At 43.8% G+C, this 14,803-nt stretch overlaps 1 protein-coding gene across 3 annotated transcripts in view; it reads left to right on the top strand.

Moving 5' to 3' along the window:
• The window catches only part of ATP1A3 (ATPase Na+/K+ transporting subunit alpha 3), a 55,133-nt gene that overhangs the window by 38,119 nt on the left and 2,211 nt on the right, over positions 1-14,803 (top strand). For all 3 annotated transcript variants that reach the window (XM_069948774.1, XM_069948772.1, XM_069948771.1), the window contains exons 8-22: positions 778-1,046; positions 2,403-2,601; positions 2,703-2,812; positions 2,991-3,125; positions 6,611-6,803; positions 7,023-7,198; positions 8,271-8,407; positions 9,150-9,300; positions 9,627-9,795; positions 9,883-10,037; positions 10,135-10,258; positions 11,143-11,288; positions 11,986-12,116; positions 13,819-13,920; positions 14,223-14,314. In XM_069948774.1, the coding sequence (XP_069804875.1) occupies positions 778-1,046; positions 2,403-2,601; positions 2,703-2,812; positions 2,991-3,125; positions 6,611-6,803; positions 7,023-7,198; positions 8,271-8,407; positions 9,150-9,300; positions 9,627-9,795; positions 9,883-10,037; positions 10,135-10,258; positions 11,143-11,288; positions 11,986-12,116; positions 13,819-13,920; positions 14,223-14,314 (2,289 nt within the window). The remainder of the gene's footprint in view (positions 1-777; positions 1,047-2,402; positions 2,602-2,702; positions 2,813-2,990; positions 3,126-6,610; positions 6,804-7,022; positions 7,199-8,270; positions 8,408-9,149; positions 9,301-9,626; positions 9,796-9,882; positions 10,038-10,134; positions 10,259-11,142; positions 11,289-11,985; positions 12,117-13,818; positions 13,921-14,222; positions 14,315-14,803) is intronic.

Genomic DNA, 14,803 nt, shown 5'->3' with positions numbered 1-14,803 from the left:
TTCCTTCTCTTCCCTGACTTCGTCTGCCAGAGAATAGTTGGAAGGCCACTATACACATTAGATAGTTGGCCGGTCCCACTGTAATGAGTGGGTTTGGCTGACACATACTGTATCTAATGTGTATGGCTATCTTTAGGCTGTCAAGTTTCCACTATGCCAGATCCTTTTGTTTGCATGGGAGATTCCCCCTATTCAGAGTTGTCAGCAGCTGATTCCTATCATGAAAACACATGAAAGCTCGGGATACTGGGGGTAAATGTGTATGTGGGGAATCAGGATCAATATTAAACTGACTGCTGTTCAAATTGGGGTGGGCATAGCAGTGGACACCAGTGGATATCAGTATAGACTTTTTTGAGTCGACCAACAAGATAATCAAGACTATAAAACTTTCTTAGAAGAACCTAGAGGTATTCAAATGTAATATTGTATTGAAATCTATATGACTTTAAGGAAAAGAGGTTGACAAAGTATATAGTCAGAGACATAAAGATCCTCTAACGTTACATGGTAGTCAAAGTACCCTACAATGGTTCACGTAATTCTTCATTGCTATTGATCATAAGTCACCTATAGAGTATAACTGAAAGGCGATTTTTTTTTTTACTGACATAAGTGATCCCACTTCCCTTCAATGAGTATTTTAGTATAATCCTGGCCAACCCGATTACCACACTGTATAAAATGCCTGCATAATGGGACATCACAAGATGCAATATATGTAATATAACCAAAAAGAAGGGAAACTCGTTGCTAATCCACCTGGTGACCTTACAGGTACAGCCCGTGGAGTCGTCGTTGCCACAGGAGACCGAACAGTGATGGGTCGCATTGCTACATTGGCTTCCGGTCTAGAAGTTGGAAAGACCCCAATTGCCAAGGAAATTGAGCACTTTATCCATCTGATCACTGGTGTGGCAGTGTTCCTGGGAATCACCTTCTTCATCCTATCTCTCATTTTGGGTTACTCCTGGCTAGAGGCTGTCATCTTCCTCATCGGAATTATTGTGGCTAATGTACCCGAGGGGCTTCTGGCCACTGTCACTGTAAGTACTGGAGAACTTTGACTTCCAGGGTTATGTTGAAGCCTATTTCTTTAGAAAAGTTATAATACTCCTGTAACAACTAGTGTCAATGATGTCTCTTGGGGAACCCCTTACTTGGTTCTAGGTAGCTCTATGGTATTGAAGGAACACATGCTGGGAAACAGTATCTGATATGCTTATTTATCCTATATAATGATCCAGGTACAAGGCATATGACAGATCAATAGGTATGGCAAAGAGAGGGGAACAAGACCACCAGTTATCATAGACCACCAATGTGAACAATTGAAGATATCAGACGATCCAGCACCAGTGAGAATAATAGTTTGGCTCTGGTATTGATCACAACATTTAGATAAATGCCAAAACCGTAGGCAGGAGCACAGCTACCTAATGTCAGGCTTTTAATTGGCAGCCATGTTTAGTCACATGAGGGACTGGTTACTGAACACTAGTCACTTCTCCAGCTTCCAACTAGAAATTGAACTAGCAGTCCTATGGGCTCTACCCGCCCTCCTATACGCAAAACATGCGGAAACCCTGCATCACCTCCGAGTCAGCGTATTATTTATGCACACAATAGCTGCTTGGAAAGCCATTCGGAAACTCAACAAACTCCCAAGCTCTTTACCAAAATTTTTTCCACTATGGCATAACCCAGCCTTTCCTCAAGGGCACCAAAATTCACTCTTTCACTTGTGCAAGACCAAACATATTGACACCTTGAAACCAAACATATTGAGTTGTTAGACTCCTCGACTGGTACGTACCTAACCTTTGACGTCAACTCCCAAAAATATCACTTACCCCCCCCAGCCAACAACGGCGATACCTCCAGATCTATAGCTACAGCAAAGCAAGAGGGAAGACTCTCCCAGATGCTTATATAAACCATTGTCCCAAATGCAAAAGCCTCGGTATAGACCTATTCCATGTTCTTTGGACCTGTCCAGCAACACAGTCTTTTTGGGGAATTATACATGACCTCCTTGCATCTATGTGGGGTCAGGAATTCTTATTCCATTATATCCCTGTGGATCCCAATGATAAAACTAAAATGATTTGCGAATGATTTTAAGGGACTACTATGTGGCTCCAGGCATATGGACTTGTTACCATTCTTCATAGTCTGCAATGGATTAGACGTTGGATATTGTTGTTTTTTGTGTATTTTATACATCTTATGCTTTTTATACCTGTTGTATATGCAAGATCTATATAGGCTGCAATATGCTATATATGCACTGTTTTGCATAAAGAAGAAGAGGCTGTTCATTGGTTGGGTTTTTATTGTTCAGGGCCCAACAAATCCAATGACGAGTCTTCAATTTAAAAGCAATTAACTGTGTCTTACAGGTATGTCTAACGCTGACCGCCAAGCGTATGGCTCGCAAGAACTGCCTGGTGAAGAATCTGGAAGCTGTGGAGACTCTGGGATCTACATCAACCATTTGCTCAGACAAGACGGGAACCCTTACACAGAACCGTATGACTGTGGCACATATGTGGTTTGACAACCAGATTCATGAGGCCGACACCACAGAGGATCAGTCAGGTGTGGGAGTCACACAGAAAGCAGAGGTTTTCCCCATCTTGTCTTCAAACCATCATCTCACCAGCACCTTCTCCTTCCTTCTTCCATGTGTCTTCTCTTAGGTGCTTCATTTGACAAGAGTTCTCTCACCTGGGTGGCCTTGTCTCGCATTGCTGCCCTCTGCAACCGTGCCGTCTTCAAAGCCGGAAACGACAACATTCCCGTACTGAAGGTGTGTGACCTTAGCGCCTCGGCTGGAGCTGGGTATCATTGTGTCAGTGTGTGGATGCTCGTCTTTACGTTTGTCCCAGTAACTATGTATGTGTCACTGTATTCCGGCCTCGCTGCCTGCTCAATGTAGAAGCCTGTGAGGGTTCTGGTCCATAACCTGATCATTGTCTTCCTCACAGAGGGATGTGGCTGGTGATGCCTCTGAATCCGCTCTCCTGAAGTGCATTGAGTTGTCTTGTGGCTCAGTCAAGGCCATGAGAGAGAAGTACAAGAAAGTAGCCGAGATTCCTTTCAACTCCACAAACAAATATCAGGTCAGTGATTAATCATCTTTAAAGAGTCACTGACGTGAAAAATATCTTATGATACGTCATCAGGCATGTCAAAAGTTATTGATCACAGGGGGTCTCACTGCGGAGAACTGATGTGATAAGGAGATATATCCAGGAACTTATAGACCTATATTGTCGGAATTGGCCATTACAGAGATACGGCTGGGGAGTGACACAGCTGCTGCCTCTCTCCCCGGCTATATCTACTGTTCACACTGGGTCTCAGCAGGGTCTTATGATGTGTCAGAAGTTATTTTTGATGACAAGGACTCTTTAAAAAGGGAAATCATTCCACAACCCTTTCTTCTTTTATACATATTTATGGAGCTAAAATCAAGTTTTTGTAGTCTTTTTCTAAAAATGTAAGCATCAGAAGTAGTGTTAAGCAGAGTTCCTGAATTGTCCGGGTTGGGCAATGTTCTCTGAAATCAGAAGCTTGGCATTTGACTCTTGGCAGCTGGAGAAGTTGGATGCTGCCCTAGGGAGTCCTGGAAAACATGGATACAGGCTATAGCCTATGGCTGCATCCATGTTTTACTGCCATCCCTAAGGCAGCATCCAAATTCTCCAGTCAAATGGCAAGCGTTTGGGTTTGGATAACGTTGCCATACCCGAACAGTTTGGCAAGTCCGCTCAACTGTAATCAGAAGGCAATGTGCTTAACATATAGACAGTCAAAGTAGCTTGCCTATGATGGTAGTAAAATAGTGAGGAGGCCACTTATATATGAGCCTTCAGCCAAATGGTCAATGTGGGCTTCTCATACCCACAGGTATTAGGGCCTGATCACACTGAGCAAAAGTGGTGGAATTGTAAGCAGAGCCCGCACGGTGGATGTAGCTTGAAATTCCGCCTGTCCCATTGATTCAATGGAATTTTTAGCGTAACTCTGCTCTCCGCCTGAAGAATTGACATGTGTGAATGGACTCTTACAGTGTTAGGCCATGTTCACACAACGTAAGTTCCATGCTAATCACGGCCATTGTTGCAACGGCTGTCATTGGTACGGAACCTATGTTGCGCTGCAGGCCGAGGGAATCCCGGCCGGAGTGTATACACAGGGTATACGCTCCGGCTGGGATCTCTAGCGGCGCCGTAGAAAACTGACAGTGGGCACTATGGCTCCGGCCGCACGTTTCATGGTGTGCAGTGGTGAGTTCTGATGCGGGCGCGCATGGATGCGCCCGCATCAGAACTCAGAGGCGCTAGAGATTTTTTTTAAAACTGGCCGTTCCGTGACCCGGGCGGTCTCATACCAAACGGCCCATACCAAATGTGAAAAAGGATAGAGGAATAGGCCCAATGATCATGCTGATCATTTTAATTTTTTGGACTGGACTTCCCCTTTAACACAACTCCTGATAGCCTCATACCTCACCCCAGCCTTCCCTGCATGCCTCGGGTGCCTCTCACCCTCCTCTACCACCTTTGTTATCCTGTCTCTAGAGATTAGTCCCAGCTGCTGCAGGATCCCATCCTGATCCTTCTTAACATTCATTTCATAATAACATAAAAGCTTTTTAACTCTACCTCTCTGGCCTGCTACGCCTGACCGTACATTGCGTGTCTACATTACCCTAATCTCTGCTCAGCGGCACAGGACAGAAAGGAAGGCCTGAGCTCTAAATATAAAGTGCGCACACCACCAGATAGTCTGCTTCACTGGTTAAGAGATCTGTCATTGCCTCTCTGCATGTGGCCCTTGCTTGGAGGGGGCCCGCCTCTTTATTGTTTCTCTGTGTTCTATGAAACTCCTTTAGCCATCTCTACACCCAGATCACAATTGCAACAATGTCCAGCAGCACAGGAATTATAACAAAGCCTACAAAAAAATTAAACCATCCACGGCTCACCAGACCGGATCAACAAGTCCGTAGATATTCACAATAGAAGATGGAGACAGCACACTCATGGGTCACAGATTTAGCATATAGTACTAGTACACCTCTTGTGTGCCCCACGCAATAGAAGTGCCCCCTTTTGTGCAAAATACCATATTAGTGCCCTTCACACTAATAACACCTCCCTTATGCCCCCAAACACTATCAGCGTTCCCACATAGCACTATGCCCCCCTTTGTGCCCCCATACAGTAATAGGCCCCCTATTTTATCTACACAGAAGTTATGGCCCTGTTTGTTCCATCATAAAGTAATATTAGTCCTTTTTTGTGTTTCCAAATAGTAGGTAGGTAGACCCTTTTGTGCCCAACACACAAGTAACACCTTCCTTGTGCCCCCAAACATTATTAGCGTTCCCACATAGCAATATGTTCCCCTTTGTGCCCCCATACAGTAATAGGTCCCCTATTGTTTTCTCTACAAAAAAGTTATGGCCCCGTTTGTTCCATCATAAAGTAATATTAGTCCTTTTTTGTGCCTCCAAATATAAAGTAGGTAGACCCTTTTGTGCCACACAAAAATAACACCTTCCTTGTGCTCCTAAACACTATCAGCGTGCCTACATAGCAGTATATTCTTCTTTGTGCCCCCATACATTAATAGGCTCCCTATTGTGTTCTCTACACAGAAGTTATGGCCCTGTTTCTTCCATCATACAGTATGAGTATTCCTTTTTTGTGATTGGGGGTTTACGAACCAAATACAGTATATACCTACTAAATGGGAGAGGTCTGCCCACTGACCTATGAAATGGGAGTATCTACTTATCTACTTACAGTATATCTACCTTAAGAGAGTCTACCTACCTAGTATAATAGGTTGGTTACTAAGTAGGTAGTCCCCTCACCTCTTCCTGTTCCCATTGCAATCTGCTGAGTCGTCTTCGAGTGGTTTGTTACAAGCCGTGATTACATCCTCAGCTGCTCCTGGCCTCTTGTTGGCCTAAGGGTTAAAGAAGACTGGGGCTTACAAGAGTAAATGGCGAGCCAAGGAGCCACTGGTACAGGACACAGAAATAGTTGAAAGCTACATTTGCCCACATGTGCAAAGCGTGTGCTCTGGATTACGGCTGCTGGCAAACATGAACAGCCTCCTTAAAGGGGTTGTCTGGCGTTATAAAAACATGGCCACTTTCTTTCATAGACGGCACAACTCTTGTCCCAAGTTTGCTTTTGCAACTCAGTTCCACTGAAGTGAATAGAGCTTCATTGCAAACCACACCTGAACTGTCTGGAGACAAGAGTGGTGCTGTCTCTGAAAGAAAGTGGCCATGTTTTTATAACACCAGACAACCCCTTTAATCTGATTCATTTTTACTGTGGATACTTGCTGACTCCTTAGAGCAAGGATGAGGAACCTTCGGCCCTCCAGCTGTTGCAAAACTACAACTCCCATCATGCCTGGACAACCAAAGCTGGAGGCCCGAAGGTTCCCCATCCCTGCCTTAGAGGGACACACAAAGAATTATAGTGTATTGCTACTGTCATGGTAGCCACTTGTAATATGATCTCCAAAAATAAGGTGGAGCCCTAACTTGATCTTCTTTATACCTCATCTTCCTCCCAAGCTGTCCATCCATGAGACTGAAGACCCTAATGATAATCGCTACCTGCTTGTGATGAAGGGGGCCCCAGAGAGGATTCTGGACGTCTGCTCCACCATCTTAATCCAGGGCAAAGAGCAACCATTGGATGAGGAGCTGAAAGAGGCTTTCCAGAATGCATACTTGGAGCTGGGAGGACTCGGAGAGAGAGTATTGGGTATGAAAAAAAATAATTTATAAAAGTATATTAGAGCATTTATTGCTATAATAATTATCAGGGATTCATAAACATTTCTTGTGTTGTCTCTCTGGTCATTGTGGTCCATACCTGGGTCGCACTAGTGTGCTACTGACATGTCCTCTTGCTCATGTAGAGTCTGTGTTTAGTAGTATATCTGTGCATTGATGGGCTTTCTCTCTGTGTCCTTCTCTCCAGGATTCTGCCATTATTATTTCCCTGAGGAATTGCATCCCAAGGGCTTTGCTTTCGATACCGAGGACCTTAATTTCAGTACTGAGAACCTTTGCTTTGTAGGACTCATGTCCATGATTGACCCACCCAGAGCAGCTGTACCAGACGCAGTGGGCAAATGCAGAAGTGCCGGTATCAAGGTAAGAGGGGCTTAATATTCATAAGGAAATATTGCAAAAATGATCGTCAGATGGATCGAAGAATAACTAACAGGCAAAATTGTCTCCTAACAGTCGACCAGCCCAGTTTTCCATCTAGACTTGTATATTTTCAGCAGAGAACAAAAAAAAATCCTTGATTTGTACCATAGCATAGACCTGTGTCTATGTTCTAGTGCAGTTGGATTGGAGTTTGGATCACCGCCAGTTTTCAGACCTGAGGGGCTTCAATACTCATTGAAGGACCCAAACCCCTTAAAGTGTCACTGTCGTTATAACTTTCAAAATTTAAATCAACAATAGATGTAAAATACAAAAACATAGCTGAACTTACCAGAAATCCAGGTCCAGTCTCCTGTAGGCTAATTTTCTGACTTGTGCCGGTTGAAAAAAAACAGACTAAACACAGGGATTCCGGCCAGTACAGAGAGTCCCAGCTCAATGTGTCCATCAATCCCATGATTTTTCTCTGTGAGCGCTCAGGTGGCCTGGGATACACAGGACTTCCTGTTTTCTGGAAGTGCCGTGTTCTCCATGATAACTAAAAAAAAAATAATGAATGTAAATTGCATTCCTCCTGTCCTCAATGTGTACTCAGTTTGGCCGAGTAGACATGGGAGTCACCTACAGACCCTTCTGGCAGCAGTTTATTTCCCATTGAGATTCATCACAACTGATCCCTCTTTCCTGAACCTCATCTGTTACAGGATACATATAACATATAGATCAGCTATTAGCTAGGTGTCATCATGCAGGTTTATGGGCACACTAATACAGTGGTTTCAAACCTGTCGCTTTCCAGGTCTTGTAAAGCTACAACTTCTAGCTTAAAAGTCCCAAGTAGGAGACCATTTCTGTAGGACCAATGTGATTTCTAGCCATATAATTTTCTAAAGATGGACAAAGGTATTTGGGTGCGTTTATAGTTTTTAGAAACTTATGGACTCCATCAAAGTGATCGTCTGACGTCTCCATGATATCTCACAAAAACACCACTGAGAGGTTCCCATTAAAATAGAAAAGATGTCAAGTGTCAATTTTTATTTTCCAATAGGTAATCATGGTGACTGGTGATCATCCAATCACAGCCAAAGCTATTGCCAAGGGCGTGGGCATCATCTCAGAGGGCAATGAGACCGTGGAAGACATTGCAGCCAGACTCAACATCCCCGTCTCCCAGGTTAATCCCAGGTAAAGCTAAACACCACATCTTGAAGGAACTAAGGGGACATTGCGCTTCGGGGAGGATTATGGGTCGAGGAAGCTGAGGTCTATACTGCTTTTGAGTCCTTACACCAACGGTCTGCTAACACCAGAGGAATTCTATGGGTTGGGTTTTCCTAACCAACAAAATAGCAGCTCTGCATGTTGAGCCAATGTTTTGGTAGGAAAGACATTAACACCTGTCTGATGATCCTGCAAACAGAAGTTTAGATCTCTGCTTTTTAGACCCCTGTGAGCGAGTTAGGGGTACTGGGAGATGGTGCTTATCCCTAAAGGAGGCCATACACATTCAACAACTGACAGCCAAACTATAGTCAGTTATGTCTCCTGCCTGCCGCCTGTCCTCCTCACATGCAAGAATGTTTGGCATTGCCGAGTGTTCATGCTTCCTCTATGGGGAGGGATGGGTGGGGTAAGTTTCAGCTTGAGCGCTCTCGCTGTGGCTTATCCCTCTATGATTTTCCATCACGGCCGACCCCTTTCACCATCAACATGATCTGTCAGAACGTCCCTTTACACCTTAGATTCATGCCTGAATCCGCTACGACTGGTGGAATCAGCCAATCGAAGTGTACGGTGTATGGGGACCTTAAATGAGGATGTTCAGGTTTTGGGTTAAATCGGTCGATGAAATTATCTATAGAGTGCTAGGAATGCTTTGGTTGTCCTCGACTTCTGTATATGTAACTTGTATTTTTTGACTGAACAGGGATGCTAAGGCCTGTGTAATCCATGGTACAGACCTTAAAGACATGAGCACTGAACAGATAGACGAGATCCTGCAGAACCATACAGAGATCGTGTTTGCCCGTACATCCCCACAACAGAAACTCATCATTGTGGAAGGCTGCCAGCGTCAGGTGAGGGCATAGCTGTTTTTTGGCTTGCACATTGCCCAGTATCGGATACATTTGGCAAACTTGACTGTTGCACTTATTAGATTTTATAGACTGCAATGAAACTCTTGCCGGCTGTGAATAATTTGGTCTTAGATTCTCTTGTGGACCCATTTGGATTTACAAGAACACACAACATAAGGACCCAACAATGACCCATTAGGTGATCCACAGGGCCCCTCATGTATACACAGTCACTTGGACTTGACAATACATGACTTGACCATACGTGCCGGCACTGGGTCAACAGAAAGAACTTAGACTTAGCTTGCCTCGGTTCCTTTTCGCAGGGCGCCATTGTGGCTGTAACTGGTGATGGTGTAAATGACTCCCCAGCTCTGAAGAAGGCCGATATTGGGGTGGCTATGGGAATTGCAGGTTCTGATGTCTCTAAACAAGCTGCGGACATGATCTTGTTGGATGATAATTTTGCTTCTATCGTCACCGGTGTGGAAGAAGGTAAGAATGAATTACGTAGCGGCATAGAAAGCTGAGAGCGTCAATGTCTGTAGATGTATACAGGTGACTAACTTGTTCTGTCCACAGGTCGCCTTATCTTTGACAACCTGAAGAAGTCAATTGCCTACACCCTGACCAGTAACATCCCTGAGATCACCCCCTTCCTGCTCTTTATCATGGCCAACATCCCTCTGCCTTTAGGCACCATCACCATTCTGTGCATTGATCTGGGGACTGACATGGTAAGTAAGGAGCATGAACAAAAAGTTTCTACATGTTTTACCATTGGGAACAATAAGCCTTCACTATGACTATCGTTTCATAAACACTATTTCCTAGGTTCCCGCCATCTCCCTGGCCTATGAAGCAGCTGAGAGCGACATTATGAAGAGGCAGCCAAGAAATCCCCGTACAGACAAACTGGTGAATGAGAGGTTGATCAGCATGGCCTATGGGCAAATTGGTGAGTATAAAGGATTGTATACATGATTACCACATATACCACGCGGTAAACAGAATTAAAGGAAATCTGTCATCAATTTCCAAATGCTCGAGCCACTGGCAGCATTAAATCAGGACAGGCTCCATTGTTACAGTAATGTATGATCTGCCTCAGTGTTTTAAGGTGTAGTTTACAAAAAAAAAAATTCTTTCAAATCAGCTGATGCCAGAGATTTTTAATTTACTTTAATTAAAAATGTCAAGCCTTCCAGTACTTATCAGCTGCTGTGTGTCCTGTATGGTGTATTCTTTCCAGTCTGACACAGTGCTCTCTGCTGCCACCTCTGTCCATGTCAGAAACTGTCCAGAGCAGTAGCTAATTCCCATAGAATCCACACTGGAAAGAATACACCACTTACCGCAGGACATACACCAGCTGGTAATTAATGGAAGACTTGAATTTTTTTTTAATGAAAGTAAATCACAAATCTCTGGTACTTTCTGGCACCAGTTGAGTTTGGTGAATTGACAATTGACATTTCCGTGTAAAATGTATGGACATGTTAGACAAGAATAAAAGAATAAGAGATACTATATAGTAATTCCTTAGGGGTCCCTTTACGTGACTTAATATGGGGCCATGCAAGGACGCAAGCAAGCGTCGATTGGTTACAGTGCCTTTAGAAGGTATGAGTAATCATGTGGCCAGTCCGCACAAACGATCACTGTATCCTTCATGCAACCATTTACATGTAACAGGGTCTGCACTGTTTGCTGGTGGTTCATTTTGCCTCTCAACCATTTATGAAATTTCCTTAGAAAGGAGGTGAGGATACCAATGGCATAGAGGCCAGTGAATACGCTGGAAGGTTCTAGCTTTGAACGATCACTTATTTCTCATTTTAGGTATGATCCAGGCTCTTGGTGGCTTCTTCTCGTATTTTGTCATCTTGGCAGAGAATGGTTTCTTGCCATCACACTTGGTTGGCATTCGGTTAAATTGGGATGACAGATCTTGCAATGACTTGGAAGACAGCTATGGCCAACAATGGGTAAGTGGCTAGCATTTACTCATGAGGGATCTCTTAAAGGGATATACCCGTATGGGATTCATAGGATATGTCAGTCTTAAAGCGACTCTGTATCCACAATCTGAGCCCTCCCAAACCACTTGTACCTTCGGATAGCTGCTTTTAATCCAAGATCTGTCCTGGGGTCCGTTCGGCAGGTGATGCAGTTATTGTCCTAAAAAAACAACTTTTAAACTTCCAGCCCTGTGTCAAATTGGCGTGGCCTAGATTACCCATGTCCTAGGATTGCACTGCTCCTTCGTCCCTCCTCCCTGCCCTCCTCCTCATTAGGAATGCCCCTAGAACAATTTCTCCTATTCATCACTTCAGGCAAGTGATGAATAGGAGAACTCCTGCCCAGGGCATTCCTAGTGATGAGCAGCCACGGAGGCGCATTGCAATACTAGGACATACACACTCTAGACCACACCAATTTGACACAGGGCTGAAAGTTGTTTTTTAGGAAAATAACTGCATCACCTGCGGAACGGACCCCAGGACAGATCTTGGATTAAAAGCAGCTATCCGAAGGTACAAGCAGTTTTGGGGGGGGGGGAATCAGATTGTGGGTACAGAGTCGTTTTAAGATGCTAATGTATAAAGGCGGTTTGGCAGGGTGGTGGAAATGTACCCTAACCCACAAAAATGACTTCTTGCCTATTCTCTCCTTCTTCTTTAGACATATGAACAGCGTAAGATTGTGGAATTCACATGTCACACAGCCTTTTTTGTCAGTATTGTGGTTGTACAGTGGGCTGATGTCATCATCTGCAAAACCAGAAGAAACTCTGTGTTCCAGCAGGGCATGAAGTAAGTAGCCAGAAGGTCAATAGGCAGATACAATAACATGCAGGTGCTATGAGTTGGCAGAAACCAATGCGCACTTCCCTGTCAGGGAGACCTTGTATATATTTAGAAGATGATCTATGTTCTATATGTACATTCTGTCTTATAGTGTGAACATTGACAGTAGTGAACTGTTGATGAGCGAATTTACCGAATTTTCAGCATTTGACTCCCACGGCCTGAAGAAGTTGGATAAAGCCCTGCAGCTGCCAGGAAAACATGGATACGGCCTATGACCTATGGCAGTCTCCATGATTTCCAGGACTCCCTAGGACTGCATCCAACTTGTCCACTGGAGTCAAATGCCAAACGTTGCTTATCACTAGTCAATAGACATGAGTAAATTCATTCTGAACCATCAAATTTGCACCAGATGTCACAAAAATTCAGTGAAACCAAAACTGAAAATAGGAACTCTACTCTTCACAGTGTAACCATAAGCCCAAAACCTAGATTATCTTAAAGAGCCCTACTTGACTTTTCAGGGAACTGGAGATGCTTTTGGTTTATAATAAACAACTCTAATGAACTGGACCCAACAAAGTCTCCTGTATTTGTTGACATTACTACAAGGGGCTGGCTTAGCTATAGAAGTGCCAGCCTCTTGCAGTCACATGACTGATCCTAGCATGCCAGGATCCTTCAGTATAAATAATGTATAAGAAACTAACAAACCTGTCAGAAGAAAAGGAAGATCGGACAATCCTTTATTGAAAACCTGCCTGGTAGCTTCACACACACAGCAGCACCGCGGATTTTCTGCTGCGGATCCGCAGCAGATTTGATCTAAATAACTGATCGTAGCATCATATCTGCATATAATGCATATGATGCACCCTAAAATATATCATTTTATATCCTCAAGAGTTTTTAGTTTCTTGCTATGCCTGCCTGTTCCATATAGGGATTTAACTATTTGGCTGACTACACCTTTCACTGAGTAGTCAGGTGGGCGGGAACTTCATTGCCAAATGGGGTGTGAATACAAGGCTAAAGGGAGCTTCATATATACATAATTCAGGCCACCTCAGCTTCCTGGTCACACCCTCTGTGCCTAAAATTTACACTTTTTTTTGCAACAACCAAAAGAATCCAACCCATCTGACCATTCAGTTAAGATAAATTCAGATAGTCAATCAACCAAGTTGTAACACCTATCTTGGGAATGGGAGGATGTAGCATTTTATATTGGGACATCGATAGCATAGCTACTAGAGATGAGCGAACCTGGAGCATGCTCGAGTCGATCCGAACCCAAACTTTCGGCATTTGATTAGCGGTGGCTGCTGAACTTGGATAAAGCCCTAAGGCTATGTGGAAAACATGGATATAGTCATTGGCTGTATCCATGTTTTCCAGACAACCTTAGAGCTTTATCCAAGTTAACAGCCCCAGCTAATCAAATACTGAACGTTCGGGTTCGGATCGACTCGAACCCGAACCCGGATCGCTCATCTCTAATAGCTACAGGACATGCCATAGATGTCTCATACGTGTTGTCCTATCTTTGAGACCTGCATCTATCTTAACATCAAGATCACCTCAGATGAGAATGTCCCCTGTAATAAAAAGCTCTGATCACTCCCAGATGGATCTGATCTCTCTGTAGAGCCATCCCATTCCGGACTCTCAACCAACTATTCTGTGTATCTCCTTATCTTTACAGGAACAAGATCCTCATTTTTGGTCTATTTGAAGAAACAGCTCTTGCAGCATTCTTGTCTTATTGCCCTGGGATGGACATCGCACTGAGAATGTACCCATTAAAGTAAGTGTAAGAACTGATGGATACTTAAAGAGACTGTCAGCAGGTTTAGGCTGTCCTATCTCATGGTAGCATAGAAGCAGAGAAGCTTAACAGAATGATGTATCACTTACATTGTTCTGTGCAGCTGATCCAGAGATCTCCTCCTGAATAACATGGACAATAAGCAGTCCTCTCCATTATGTGCATGAGCCCAGTAGTCCTGCATATTCATGAGAAGCAAAAAACTCCGCCCACCATCTATAGCCTAAAATAATCCTGATATCTTGTAGTAATGATTTTCTTTGCTTTCTCTTCTCACATAGGCCTAGCTGGTGGTTCTGTGCCTTCCCATACAGCTTCCTCATCTTTGTATATGATGAGATCCGAAAACTTATCCTTAGAAGACACCCAGGAGGTAAGTGAACAGTGTCAGGGCTTATAATACACATGAAGAAAGTATGGTGTTAGCAGGGGGTGGGCTATTTTAGCATTGGTATATAGCTATACACATACAGTGTCAGCCTCCATGATCTCCACTAAATAGAAAAGTTGTTCAGTGTTTGGATGAGAAGCATATTCTACTTCCCTGACTTCTGCTGTTCTCCATGGCGAGGCTTTCCTGGTCCCTGAGCTGCTCTCAGCCCCTTCTGATGACTTGTTGTCTCAACATGTGATAGCTTCAGCAGAAGTGCAGGGACTGACCAGGGAGGACTAGGGAAGCCTTGGCATGGGAGCGGAAACAGGTCAGTTGTTGGAATCCACCTTGGAATATCTGTACCATAACTGGCGCAGATTTAAGAAGGGTTGTTCATTAAAAAAAAAAAAAAAAAACTTTTTTCAAATCAAGTGGTGCCAGAGATTTCTAATTTCCGTCTAATAAATAATATCTCAGGTCTTCCAGTAA

Source organism: Dendropsophus ebraccatus, chromosome 12 (genome assembly GCF_027789765.1).
Source record: "Dendropsophus ebraccatus isolate aDenEbr1 chromosome 12, aDenEbr1.pat, whole genome shotgun sequence".
Lineage (NCBI taxonomy): Eukaryota > Metazoa > Chordata > Amphibia > Anura > Hylidae > Dendropsophus > Dendropsophus ebraccatus.
Note: the sequence above shows the minus strand (reverse complement) of the source record. Positions and strands in the feature narration are given on the sequence as shown.